General features: G+C 41.5%; 1 protein-coding gene across 1 annotated transcript; it reads left to right on the top strand.

Moving 5' to 3' along the window:
* Positions 1 to 449: 449 nt before the first annotated feature.
* On the top strand, positions 450 to 13,901 carry LOC148835461 (acylamino-acid-releasing enzyme-like). The gene is made up of 23 exons (XM_088915148.1): positions 450 to 492; positions 1,395 to 1,524; positions 2,345 to 2,471; positions 3,253 to 3,340; positions 4,554 to 4,629; positions 4,944 to 5,035; positions 5,356 to 5,433; positions 6,105 to 6,242; positions 6,347 to 6,438; positions 6,772 to 6,812; positions 7,124 to 7,245; positions 7,696 to 7,756; positions 8,518 to 8,615; positions 8,827 to 8,878; positions 9,025 to 9,113; positions 9,559 to 9,697; positions 10,140 to 10,223; positions 10,425 to 10,505; positions 10,874 to 10,962; positions 11,109 to 11,299; positions 11,569 to 11,671; positions 11,800 to 11,906; positions 12,492 to 13,901. The coding sequence occupies exons 1-23, from the start codon at positions 481 to 483 to the stop codon at positions 12,595 to 12,597; spliced, it is 2,196 nt and encodes a 731-aa protein (XP_088771274.1). The 5' UTR covers positions 450 to 480; the 3' UTR covers positions 12,598 to 13,901.
* The last annotated feature ends 390 nt before the right edge of the window (positions 13,902 to 14,291 follow it).

Below are 14,291 nucleotides of genomic sequence, written 5' to 3'. Positions count from 1 at the left end.
TGTTCCATAGGAGATCACGGTGACGCAGATCTTAAATAAATTAATGTACCAACTCCACGGTTTACAGGCTGAAGTTGAAATCAGTACATTTTAGAAAATAAACGGAAATCCATTTTTTATGCTTTGAACGTCGGCTATAGTAATATGATTACTCCGTTTAAACTTTTCCTTTCACCTATTTCCTTTCCTGCGTTGGTACACTCCACAACTTTCGTTTCAGTCACGCCCTTTTGGAAGTTGGACTACATCATTGAGTTTAATGGGAGGGGGGGTACTATTTATGTAGAAAGCTTTGTACTCATATTGTACTTATATTGTACTCACAGAGTTGCGTTTTTTAAGTATATTTAATTCTAAATTATGATTCAAACAGAGATTATTATATTTTATTAAAATAAATTTTAGGTCATTTTATTAACCCTCCCCCCCCCCCCCCCGTTTTTCTGCATAGTGGAGGCTCGTGTACAGTCTGACGGCAGTATGGAGTCTCAGGTAAAGTGGTTTAGAGTTGAAATCACAGTAAATTCATTGCTGGGTTTTTATTTCGTTATGTGTAATGCGCTTGTCGGAGTTATTTTAAAGACGCAATATTAATTATGTCTAGTTCTTATTTAAAGCAGGTTTTACTTCGTCAAATCTCGACAACTTTGTTTCAGCGGTCATGTTACTGCGGACGCAGTGTACATAAAGTAGTGATATGTTTTTCTAAGAGAAACGTTTTTTCCCCTTGTATGTATACGTCCTATTCCACGGCTGGGCATTTTTCTTCTGCATTAACCCATAATGTAAGAAATATGTCCTGGTCGGTTATTGTTTTGCTTGACGCCATTTGCAAAAGATGCGATACTTGGGTTTGTTTTTGCTTCAACGGTTAATCCGGGACGTGAACTAGATACCCCATTCAAAATCATTTGATAAAACTTTCAGTTTTTTTTTGTACATTTGGTATTATACCGAGGGTAAATGTCGGGGAAAAGTCTTTGTCCACACCCGATGCTTGTAAGTTAGTATTTCTTCCTGTTCGCTTCCTGGTAAACGGTAATAAACGGAATATTGTTGCCGTACCGGCTTTTTAAAACCCCCTTCGTCCCGACCTCTTAATCACTGTTGATTTGAAAGATGTGGCTCATTAAGTCGCAGTTTGTGCTAAACTGCATGTATCTGAAACAACGATTTTCCATTTATCATATGAATTTTAAAAATTTCAAAATGAAAATAAATTGCAAGTTAAATAAAATTAGATCCTGTATTTGATTAATTTGATTAATTTATATTGTTTCTAGGCATAAGCGGTAACACTGAAACTAAAACCTGTTACGTAGTAGTGTTCTTTTATTTGCTTTTGAGCGGAAGTAACGTCATTTTTCATCCTAGGCCGGTTTTTCCCTCGACAGGTAATCACGAATCCAGAGGAGATTGTCAACATTTACAGAGAGCAGAGTCGGTTCCCGTCTCTGACAAAAGCCTGTATCGGACCCGTGATTACATCCCAGTATGGGGGAAAATACTCTAATATCTACACAGGTGATGTACTGTATTTGATACCAATTTATGACACCTAATGCAGACATTTATATTATAGACCCCACCAGCGTTGCCAAAAACAGATCACACATACCATTTTTTTGCATGTTTTATGCATGCTCTGATGATGGTACTAATTAAACTATTAAGCCTTTCATTGAAATCCCCAATCTGTGTCTAACCACCAAAGTATTGCCAATGTGGGGACCAGTGCATCTAGCATATAAGAAAAGTTAGTAAAGAAGATTCTGTCCAGGCAAACTATCCTTGGCTAGTTACTTGTAGCACAAAGATCTAAGGATTTCATTCATCTGTTTCTTTAAAAGATCAGGTGCAGTAATCTCATTTTGTTCCATGTGCTACCACTCTGTGTAAAGAAATGCTTCCTATTCTTTGTCATAATTATGCTACATTTTAGTTTAGTTGTTCCATTAATCATGAAGTAGTCCCTTGGATTAATTTTGTGCCATTTAATGTTTTTAATGCCTGATATGAAGTGTCCCCTGTCTTAAAATTATTCTAACTTGTGTTTGCATGACATAACGTTTAGAGCAGGAATTAATCTTCTTCAAGCTGTTTTTCGGGGACTGGTGTGTTTTTTAATATGGTCATCGGAGTTCTCCAAAATGCTCATAAAATGTGATGGTCCATTTGTCAAAATGAGTGAAACTTTATAATGAAATGAACCTTGAAATTCAGCTTTTCCTGCTACCATCTGTGTAAATCATGGAAGACTGAAGTATTGGACCAGTTCCATTGTGTTCAAAATTCTTCACAGGAATAAAAAAAAAATGTATTGCCGAATTTCAATGTCTTCCAGAATGGACCCAGCGTGATCTGGAACGGAACGAAAATGTCAAGTTCTGTCGACAGTACATCGTGTTTCACGATGACAAATCCATTGTCTATTCTGGACCATCAGGAAATTGCACAGAGATAAAGAGAGAGTACGTGTCTTCATTTTCTTTATTATTAAACCAGCGGACTGAAGATGGCCCAAGATTGCCATCTTTCTAATAATGCATTTCCCTTGATGTTGGACAGCATTCAGTGGATCGTACAGTACCTGCAGTAGCTGAAATGCTTTCTCCATGATTGTTTTTCAAAATTAACTGATGAAAAACTTTTAGGAAACCTGGGATTCATTCAGAAATTGCAAAACTATTTCTAAATTAAGGCTCAATGCGTTTAATGCTTCAAACCTGATCAGAAAATGAATGCTAATTATTAAACTGATCTAATTTCTGACCACATTCTGCGATCCTCTCAAAAAAAGTCTGCAGGTGCAATCTTAAAAATGTCTGTGTTCCATCGATGACCAATCTGTTGTCGGCTCCAGTTGGCTATTTGACACAGCTTGTTAGAAAAGATAAGATTATAAGCGCCTTTTTATACTCTTGCCTCTGTATATGTTCTATTCCAGTGCTTGTTTTTTTAAAATTCTTCGCTGTATTTGAATTTATTGCCGATGTGCTGTCTTACGCTGTGGTAAACTGTGGTATTAGGGGTATGCTGTATTTATATACATATAAACAGCATATAAATTTGATGTATTTGTTGGATGGATCTAACTGCTTGGTGTGCAGCCTTTCTTTGGTGTGCAAGCTTGTCGTGTTCCATTGTTATTAATACAATCTCTCCACATTATGAATAAATAACCCCAGGATTTTTTTATAGCTGATAAAACTTATTTCCTCATTGATAGAGTTTTTTTGTTGATATTTCCAGGCTTCTGAGTGCAGACTCTCCTTCAGGAGTGATGAAGGCTGTCATACGGGAGTGTAGCATCAAGGGAGAGGACAAGCAGTTCCTTGAGGTTAGATAATTCCTTACACTTATATAGCACTTTTCTGGACATTACACTCAAAGCGCTTTACAGTAATGGGGATCCCCTCCACCACCACCAGTGTGCAGCCCCACCTGGATGATGCAGCAGCAGCCATCGTGCACCAGTATGCTCACTAGACACCAGCTATCGGTGGGGAGGTGAACAGAGTGATGAAGTCACTTTGTAGATGGGAATTATTAGGAAGTCATGAGTGGTAAAGGCCAGTGGGACATTTGGCCAGGACACCGAGGTAACACCCCTACTCTTCTTAAAGGACTCCCTGGGATTTTTAATGACCACAGACAGTCAGGACCTTGGTTTTATGTCTCATCCGAAGGACAGTATACTGTCCCTGTCACCATACTGGGGTATTACGACCCACACTGAGGGTAGGGTAGGGTGAGCGCCCCCTTCTGGACCCACTAACGCCTCTTCCAGCAGCAACCTTAGTTTTTCCCAGGAGGTCTCCCATCCAAGTACTGGCCAGGCTCACACCTGCTGAGCTTCAGTGCGTTACTTGTTGCGAGTTGCAGGGTGATATGGCTGCTGGCCATGTTATAGATGCTCTTGATTTGCTTAAAGGAGTGTTCAGAGCAGATCTCGAAAAAAACAAGTGTTCAAGAGGACATTCTGGACTGTTAATTGCAGTTTGAACACTACCACAGGTATTTTTAGAATGCATCTCTCGTATTCCAGCTCAGATGAAATATTTGCTAATGTAATCATGCTAAGGACGTAAACCAGTATGAGAGGAGAGAGGTTTCCTCAAGGTACCACTCGCAGACGAGCAGCATTATCGGTTTTCTGCCTTCCCATAATTCATTCTGGCACCCTGAGTCTGTACGTGTGCACAAAATAAGCAGTCAAATTCAGGTTAATTTGTGAGCATAATGGTAAATTCGGTTTAGCTTTAATGTTTTATATTGGTTGTTATACTGCTTTCTAGTGATGGACTCCCTTGTTTTTTTTAACTCGGTGATGCTGTCAGAACCGCTGTGCTCCCACTTCTGTCCGCTAGAGATCGAATTAAAGTGTGCATCATCACGCTGCTGTGCGAGAAACATTGCCACCTGCTCTCTGCACGTACCTGGTGCCGAATGACTTTGAATCCTGGGAGAAATATTCTGGAATACAAGTTTGACCAGACCTGCAGTGCTTATGTGAGCTTTGCCACGCTCATCGAGTGCATTGTTCCCCTCAGATCTGGAGCAAGAACTGCAAAGTGAAGAGCATCAATCTGACTGCACTCAAAAAACACGGGAAAGTCTACGAAGATGGTAAGGAGCTAAAGATTTTTTCAGAAGCGCACTTTTTCAAAGTATGGCGTTGCAGTGTAGTAAGAGATGGGCTTATGGCCTTTGTACTGGACCACAGCTCCTCACAGCAACCTCTGACCATCCATGGTCTTCAAACATGTGAAGCACGGCAATGAATTTCAAGGAGGAGGTCTGACGTCACAGCTTACGTTTTGCTTATTTCCCACGGTATCATAAGCACGCTGCTAACTGTGCATTAGATGTCAGTTTAGCAGTTGTGTCTGCAAATGTTTCAGAATGCTGTGGGTTTCTCACAAACTTCTCATCTCTTCCAGATCAGTTTGGCTGCCTGGTATGGTCCCACTCGGAGACTCACCTTCTGTATGTGGCAGAGAAGAAGAGACCGAAAACGGAGTCCTTTTTCCAGGTCTCATAAAGGTGTCATTTGAACAATTACAAAGGATGTTATTACAGCAATGTACATTGAGAGGCTCTTTCCCTTTTTGGTGTCTCAGCTCTTGCGAGAAAACTCTTTAGTTCCCACCTTACATGTCGGACTCGGCTCCAACATAGTTGTTAAACATGCAGAAGGAGCATTATGGATCTATGAGTCACCCATCTCTCTTTTTCCACTTTCACCCCTTTTCTCTTTTCGAGCTGCTGAAAAAGGTGGTTGGTAGTTTGCTGTGTAGTTAAGGTAAATTCTGTCATTCCGTTAGACCTTTTAATTTGTGTTACTCCCAACAGACTGAGTCACCGGAGACCAGCACTCTGGGTGTTGAAGAAGAGGCTTTGAAGGCAGAGAACAAGGAGGAAACTGTGAAAGTAGGTGCAGTGCATTTATATTTTTTTCTTAGTAGATTAATTCTCTGTATAGGAACATAGGGAAGGTTGCAAATGAGAGCAGTCCATGCAGCCCATCCACCCCAGTTGGTAGTTAGTACTTAAGTGATCGAGGATCTCTTCCAGTGTTTTCTTAAAGGAAGTGGAAGTTTTATTTTAGCCACATGAATGGACAGTTTCTTCCACGCTCCCACAACCCTTTGGGTAAAGTGTTTCCTGTTCTCGCTTTTAAATGCGCTTCCTCACAGTTTACACTTGTGTGCTCTGGACTGACTTTGACTTTGAGAAATTTGATTATTTGTCTCGCGTCCCTTGTTGTCTTCTGTTCAGCCTGTCAGTGTACACCTGAACTTAACGAATAGAGAAATTCCTCAATCACGTTTTGGTTAAAATTGCTCATATTTAATTTTCATGCATTTCAGAAAACGTATTGGAACTGAATTCATTTTTTCACCGATTATATTTTAAAACGGAAAGATGTTTCCCTCACAAGATTAGGCTAAATGGTTGTAATACTGCTAACAGCTTTAGGTTAACAAGAACTGTTGAAGCCCTTGCTCTTCAGTTTTAGGAGGATATTTCAGTTTCACAGCTGACGAGGCCTTGGTTTTCCCTGCTTCCGTCTGTAACTCTCCCCCCCCCCCGTTTTTTAGGGTGACCAGTTTGTGTTTTATGAAGACTGGGGTGAAACCCTGGTGAGCAAAAGCACCCCCGTGCTCTGTGTCCTTGACATCGAGAGCAGCAACATCTCTGTCCTAGAAGGAATCCTGGACAACATCTCTCCAGGCCAGGTCTGACTTGGGGTTCTTTATTTTAACATAAAGCAGTAGAGTGAACCTCTTCATGTGTGCAGGAAATTACAGTCGCTACTTGTGACAGCGTCTCTGTATTTCAGGCTTTCTGGGCCCCCAGTGACACTGGTGTGGTGTTTGTGGGCTGGCAGCATGAGCCATTCCGCCTGGGTCTGAAGCACTGTCCCAACAGAAGGTTAGCACTGTCTGTCCGTAAGCCGTGTGTTAGCGGTTCCTACTATCGGAACGGAAAATGTGAAATTGTGTGGATGAGAGGAGGTCGTGTGGCCCATCTTGCTCATTCAGTTCACTTAATGATTCAAGAGGTCTCTAGATCGTTGTCACAAGCCCCTAGTGACTGGACAGCGTTTGCGGTTTGTCAAACGTATTGTAGAATATTGACCGTTTCCTTTGAAGTTCTTATCGTCATTGTCTTTATGCGGCTTCAGCTAAGAAATACTCAAGAGAAAGAGAAACTGAACCTGAAATACTCCAGGTGACACAAATTGAAGCTCATTCTGTATTTTAGGTCTTCCTTGTTTTATGTGGATCTGACTGGTGGCAAATGTGGTAAGTGAGGTAATCTTTCTTTGTGTAATCCCCCTTTTGGCATTGTCCTTGTAATTTTTTGTTAACATGTAATTTGCATGTTATCTCTCTACATGTGGCTTCGCTGCTAGGATTGTTATATGTTTTATTGACAGAATGTCATTATGCAGAGATGTTTTCCATTACTGTGCTGTAACACAATTAGTTTTTTAAATTATCTGCTAGCATGCAGAATCTGAAAGGCCGATACTGTTCAGTCAGCTATAGTGGTGGCAGAGATCTTTTCATAAGCACTGCCTGTAATGTGCGCATTCTCGTTTTTGTTGTTGCAGTGCAGCTCTCTTCAGACACCAGCGCGGTTTTCTCTCCCCGCCTCAGTCCAGACTGTTGTCGGATCATCTATCTGGAGTGTGGAGTGTTTGGGCCACATCAGCAGTGTAACAGGCTCTGCATGGTCAGCTTGCTTTAGAATGAGAGATGTTACTCAGTGATGTTTAATAGCTCGTAAACCGATAAATGGATTCCTGTTGCCTTGCAGTGTCAGATGGTTGTGCCTCATACTTATACTGCAGCATTGCTGATTGACAGAATGGGTTTATGTATTCATCTCAGCTTCTCTGAAGAGCTCCCCTGGGTTAGCATGTGTAGATAAATGCAATGCAAAGTTTAATGTTGAAACTACAGGTAGTCTTTTCAATCCGTGCTTAATTGCAGTAAAGTCTTGTCTAATTATTGGCAATATGTGCAAGTGGTGTCCCCTTAATTTCCTGTTTAATTGATTTTTTTTAGTTTCTTTATGTAAAGGTCAATCTGGGAAATCTCTAGAAAATCATGAGGTTGGGGAGGTGAGGGGTGTGTTTGGATTTGTAGTTTTCCTGAACATTTTTTTTCCCCTCATTTTCAGTATGATTGGTACACAAAGCAGACTAAAGTGGTGGTGGACGTTGTCGACAGGCCCACGTCAGGTAACCTCAGCCGAACCTACCTTAGTCTTTCTGGTGCTTTTTAATTGTACGTAAAAGCAGCATTACTGCCTTGTCGCAGGATTCGTCCCTGCTGTTGCAGTGAGTGGTGTTGGTGGACCAGAAGGTAGTGCTCTCCCCTCTAGTAACCCATCAAATGTTTTGCATGTTTGCCAGTGACGATGTACTATGCTTTAGATGAGGCATGAAGTCATGGTCCTAATTACTCCATTATTTAAAAATCCCATTTCACTGTTCTTAAAAGCACAGGTGTTAAAACCTGGTGTCCTGGCAGTGTATCACAATGAGCTTGCATATTTCAGCTGCAGTTTGCACTTTTCTACCTGTTATGCTCTACAGTGATACCGCAGGCACTACTATGCCTGTGAATAGTACCTGCTGAACTGACTCTACAATTCACTGATAGATATGGGGCTCTTTATGTGTACAGTGCTTTGAGATCTTTGCGATGAAAAGTGCTATATAATCGTGATTAATTAAGCATACAGTGAAGTGATTTGATATCATACTATCAGAGTATGATAAAGCACAGTGTACAGAACATTATTTTCTGTGTTTCTGTGGTTCCTCACTGCAGAAGGAGGAAATCCACTTATCATTTTGTCTGTGTAAAGCCTTTCAGTCATTATTTGTACAGCACACATCGCAGAAGCAAGCTTGTGTGAAAGGCTTTAAGTCCAGGCTTGCAGTCGGAGAATCCCATAGATGTGAGCGTGTGTGATAAGTGTTCTCGTTTGCTCCAGGTGGTTTCACTGGGATCTACAGCACAGCACTCTCCCCTTTCTGCTGGTCAGCCGACAGCCAGAGAGTTGTGCTTGCTTCCCCACAGAAGAGCAGGAAGGTGAGGCTACCGCCACGGTAACTTTTCCTCGAAACGTATTTGTACAGTCTGCTGTAAAAAAAAAACTTGTCAGAAAGGGTAATAAAATATATTAGAACTAATCTTTGAAACACTGTGTTCTCGTGATTACAGATCCAAATTATAAAACCTTAGAAGCTGACGTAGATTTTACTGTCTTATAATGGACACTTTTTTCACTTCATTTTTTTAGGATCTTCTTGTAGTGCATATTAACACTGGGGATATCACTTCGCTAACCACAGGTAAGTAAATCTGAGCTGGAGTTCAGACACTGACAGTAACTTTCATCTTCCTCCTCTGTTTAAAGGCGCTTTGTGAGGGTCTTGAAGGAAATGTCTGCTTTCGTTCGTAAGTTTTTTTTAAACGGAAGAGTTTCGTTTTCCCGCAGATTCAGACGTGGGGAGCTGGACTCTGCTTACTATTGAGCGAGACCTCATGGTGGTCAGTTGCTCTTCTCCAAACCATCCACATAGCTTGGTAAGCCTCTTCTCATGTCTAACACATTATTGTTTTCCTGTGTGTTTCTTAGTACTCATTTGAGGAATCATTTGAGATTTTTTTTACCTTTTTTTTTTCTTCAGGGTAGAATTAACTTTCTTTAATACTATAAAAAATAAATACTGTAAGAAGATATAATGCTGAGGAATGAACACTTTTAGACCTATGAGTGGGTATTTATTTTTGATTGATAGAATATTTAAAATGATGCCTAACTAGATCTTGGAATAAGTGGGAGTGAATGAAAGCCAGGCCCTTATATACACCCGCTGTTTTCTTGCAAGAGTCATATGCCTTGCAAAAATAAAAGTTTTATTACTCTAGCCACCAGAGAAGCAGAGTCAGACACCTGTGTAACATGCATGTTGTTGGCGTGATGCTGCAGATCAGAAACCCACAGGTCTTGCATGCTTTCCTCTCGCAGAAGGTGGGCTTCCTGCCTGCTGCCGGCTCCGAGTCGGGGGTCAGCTGGGTGGCGCTGGAGGAGTCCGAGCCCCAGCCTGATATTGAGTGGAAGGTGCTGGCCTTCACCCCCCCACCTGCGCACGAGCACAAGACGTTCAGTGAGTTGGGAGGGCCTTTCTCTATTCCTTCTCCCTCCTGATTTTTAGAAGAGCTCTTCACTGCCTCTTGAAGTGATTATGCATGTGTGAATGTCCTATTCATATGTTTCACCAATGCCTTTTCTAAACTAGTAATCCTTTGACCACTTGCATAGAAACGCATATTGTTATTTTGCCAATTCAGGTTAGATTTTCCATGGTTTCCTTTTTAATATGCTCTTGGTAGACGGTTATTTTTTTTTACCATCTATTAATATAGTCCAAGGGATGTGCACAGAATTACCTTTCTTGTTGGTCAAATTTAATTTTGGAGCTTCAGTCTGCTTTGATGGTAGTTTTACAGATACAGTTTTCTAACACCAGGCATAGGGGGAAATTTCCCAAGAGAGACTCAAAAAATAATTCTCTCTCATTGCTGTTTTGCATTCTTGTTTTGTTTTAGCTGGCTTGGAATATGAAGCAATCATGCTGAAGCCAAAAAACACCAAAGAAGGAGCAAAGCTGCCTTTGATTGTCACTCCTCATGGTGAGTTTGACTGCTTTTTTAAAGTTCCTCGCCTTGTGTTAACTTGACTCACGCTGTCAGTTTATAATTTATTTTATTTTTAAGTTCTACTTATTAGTTTTGTTTGTTCTTTTGCGCAGAAGGGAGCATGCGTTATCTTACTGATTATTGACATTCAGCTCCTGTCTCTCAGTAAATCCTCTTTTCTGCTGTCCTGTACAGGAGGACCTCACTCGGTGATTGTTGCAGAGTGGCTGTTGTCTCCTGCAGTCCTGTGCAAAATGGGCTTCGCTTTGCTTCTAGGTGAGCAGACTCGCAACACGCACACACACATAGACTATAACTGCAGAACATACACCAGATTCTTCTTCGAACTTCATCAGAGGTGCACAATTATTCCCAAAGCGTTGTCAGGACTATTTTGATTATGGCATGATGCACAGATCTTATTCAGCAGTCTCATCTGTTTAATTCATGTTTCAGAAGTTGGAATATCAGTGTAGATTATGGAATGCTGACCTGTTATCCTTCCAGTTGCAACGCTTTGAAAAGTCTGTTTTCATGTTATGAGGAAAAAGTATATATTTTCCAAATATAACAAAGCTTGCCGCAGGCGCTTCGCCCTGCTTTATTCTCTTTCCTTCTCTTCTTTTATGTGTTTGTTTTTGCAGTTAACTACCGTGGTTCCACGGGGTACGGCCAAGACAGTATTCTTTCTCTGCCTGGAAATGTGGGCGATCAAGACGTAAAGGACGTGCAGGTACTGTATGACATATGTCATTTTAAAAGTGGGGAATAGGAATTGGGAATTGTCCCAGTGGACCTCATGAATTCCCATTATATAAAGTAGCTCTTGGCACAGGAGCTGTCCAGTTTGTATTTCCTGCTTTGCCTTTTTTCTTCCAGTATGCAGTAGAGAGCGTGCTGAAGAAGGAGCCCATTGACGAGCAGAAGGTGGCCGTGGTCGGGGGTTCCCATGGCGGGTTCCTGGCCTGTCACCTGATCGGACAGTACCCCGACTTCTACAAGGCCTGCGTGGCCAGGAACCCCGTCATCAACCTGGCCTCCATGATTGCCAGCACTGACATTCCTGACTGGTAATGCGGCTTCTCCACGGTCGTTCTTTTTTGTGGCGGTGTTTCTTCCTCTCCCTTGTAGATCTGAGCGCCGCTCGGTTGTGGAATGAGCTTTTCAGTCGTAGAACCCCATCAAAGTTTATGATGCTGTAAAGTGCTAGTACTTCTGTATCCGTTCATCCTTTTGCTGGGTCATCAGATGCCGCAGAATGGAGTGCTGAGCATGCGTGAATATATTGCGTCAAAAGTAGGAAAGGTTAAACACCCAGCGATTTCTTGTTTTTGGGTAGGTGCATGGTGGAAGCTGGCTTCCCGTACAGCACTGACATACTGCCTGACTCCGCTGTCTGGGGCCAGATGATCCAGAAATCCCCGATAAGATACGTGCCACAGGTAAGAGTACGACTGCCGTTGGATTTCTGCTTAAAGTGCTTTATCTTGCCTGACTCGTGCATCATTTTTATGGCACTGTGTGTTGTGTGGAACAGTGTGAAGACTTTCTCTTCTTCTTTCTTTTGCAGGTAAAGACCCCCGTATTGTTGACCCTTGGAGAGGAAGACAAACGTGTTCCCAGTAAACAGGGGATTGAGTATTACAAAGCCCTGAAAGCTCTGCAAGTTCCTGTCCGGTGAGTAGTACACTCCTGAGGAGAAACTCCAGTGTTTCCCAGTTCTGTGACGTTTTGTTTTAATTCCAGCTGAGGTTGTTGAACCTTCAGTTAAACTCGTTTTTTTTTACTGAAGCATAGGAGTTCCAGCTCTTAAACAGTAGAATGAAACCTGAAATCAACAAACGTGGTAGTTTTTTGGTATTCAGATTAATTGAAACCACGAGCCTTTGCAGTACCAGGAATACCTGTTATGGGAGTGTTTGACATAGTCATTCCTACCTGTTTGTGCACCATTGTTTGCTAACCAGTTCTTTCTTCAGGAAGCTTGGAGCGCACATTCATTTTAAATTGCTAGAAACAGAGTTTTGAAATAGTACCCGTAAAGGAGATCATTTCTGAAACTAAGATCCGAGTACAGAAAACAATTTAGGCAATTGCTAAATTAATGGTCTTTTTAATCGAGAGCTCAGATGAAGCAAAAAGGGAAAAGCAGGACTGAACTGCTGTTTTCGTTTTGAAGAGAGTTTTCTCCTCCGGTGCCTGAAACGTGGATCGAGTCACAATTACCAGCATTGACAGGCTGTGCCATTTTGTGTGTTTCAGGTTGTTGTGGTACCCTGGCAATAACCATTCCCTGTCCAAAGTGGATGCAGAGTCTGATGGGTTCATGAACATTGCGCTCTGGATAACGCAGCACCTTTCCCTCTGACTTGCACTGCAGTCTTAAACGTGTCCCTCTGTAGCTCGTCTCTCAGGGGCGTCCAGCCTGGACTTGGAGGGCCATAGTGCCTTTCTTATTTTCATTCCAGCTGAGGGCTAAATGACTTAATTGGGTCAATTGGTTGTTGAAGTAGGTAAATTTAACATGCATTCAAGGTCTCTCCTTATTGTTTGTTTATGGGTTGCTCTAAAACTACTGTATGTCTTTCCAGGCCCAGGATTGAACAGCCCTGAGCTGTCTTCTAATGCAGCACTTAAACACTGCCAAATCTCCACAAACATTTGCTTCATGCAAGCTGGGCTCCCATTCACTTGCATCCTAATGGTTAGTCTAACAGCTGGTGTGAAGTCTGTGCTGAGAGAACACGTTCACACAGCCTACTGTTTAATTAGCATCACTTATGGTGTGGGCTTCCCTGATCATTTTGTGTCTGAATAAAATTACGGCTTTTTAATGGCCCCAAGATCCAGTGTGTGAAATCTGATTCAAGATATATTCCAGTAAAATTAGTGTTATCATTTTATTGTTAAATCAGACCTGAAGAGCTTGATGGTTCTTTCAAAAGTTGCTGAATGTTGTATTGCACTATTGTGGTAAAAACACTCAGGATAGGTGTACAGAATTTCTAGGGTACATTTCAAGTTTCAAAAAATATAAATTGAGATGCTTTCTGAATGTTAGTTATTCTCATTACCATAGAGTTTCAGTATACTGTAAGTAAAAAAAATTCCTGCATAATTTTTTGTTTCAAGCAAAACCAGTAACTTTGGTTTTGTAACTGGTTACCTCCAGACTTCCAATTCTCTTTCTCTTTAAAAAGTCCATTTTGAATGAGAGATCAACTTTGATTTGAAAGTCAGCCCCGGAGGGAAAAGGAGATGCAAGCAACAGTGATTATGATGTTTGCTTTTCAGCTTGTTGCTTTAGTCCTGGCTTGTTGCGATTCAGAGGGGAGCTTGGCCAGTAGGACTGATCTTAACCGTATCTGTTCTCTGTTCTGAACACTTGATGTAATGTCTTCTGCATTTTCTTCTCTGTTTTTCATTCTGTTTATGATTGTTTCTTGGTCGTTTTTAGCTCAGTCTTTGTCATAGTCAGATCCAGGAGTTCACAAGTCAGTCACCCCTTTCTGAAACACGGTTATAGATTCCAGTGTTCTCTGCTGCCATAGGTTTTGACATTAAAGGGAAGGGTTGAGGGTGTGCTAGTGAGAATGGATATGTCCATTTTCTCTAACATTTCAGCATTGTATTTGTGACTTTAATAACTCATTAAACATTTTTGCCATTTGATTATTTTTTTCCTGTGGCTTGAGTTCTTGCTCATTTTGTGGTGCTTTTGAATTTTCTGAGAACTTGGTTGCTGTGGCTGATTGGATTCTCGTTTTTTCCTAAGAAATTGTCATTTGGATACATTTCATTTATTTTTTGTTGTTGTTTTTTTTTAAAAAAAGAGATCGGCAGTGACCTGGTCACAACTCCCTTATCCTTAGAGGGGAGCAGGAAGATCAGAAAGCAGGGACATCTGTCATGCCCAGACGTTATCTCCATTACACAACATCGGCTCTGCAGAGCCTCGCAGGACAACTTGTGAGTTGGAGAAGTGGCGTGTCTCTTCCCAACATCACTGCTAGCCTCAGAGTGTCCAGGACCTCACCAGCCCCTACCTCTGCCTTCTCCGCC

This window comes from Atractosteus spatula, chromosome 5 (genome assembly GCF_055471065.1).
Source record: "Atractosteus spatula isolate fAtrSpa1 chromosome 5, fAtrSpa1.hap1, whole genome shotgun sequence".
Lineage (NCBI taxonomy): Eukaryota > Metazoa > Chordata > Actinopteri > Semionotiformes > Lepisosteidae > Atractosteus > Atractosteus spatula.
Note: the sequence above shows the minus strand (reverse complement) of the source record. Positions and strands in the feature narration are given on the sequence as shown.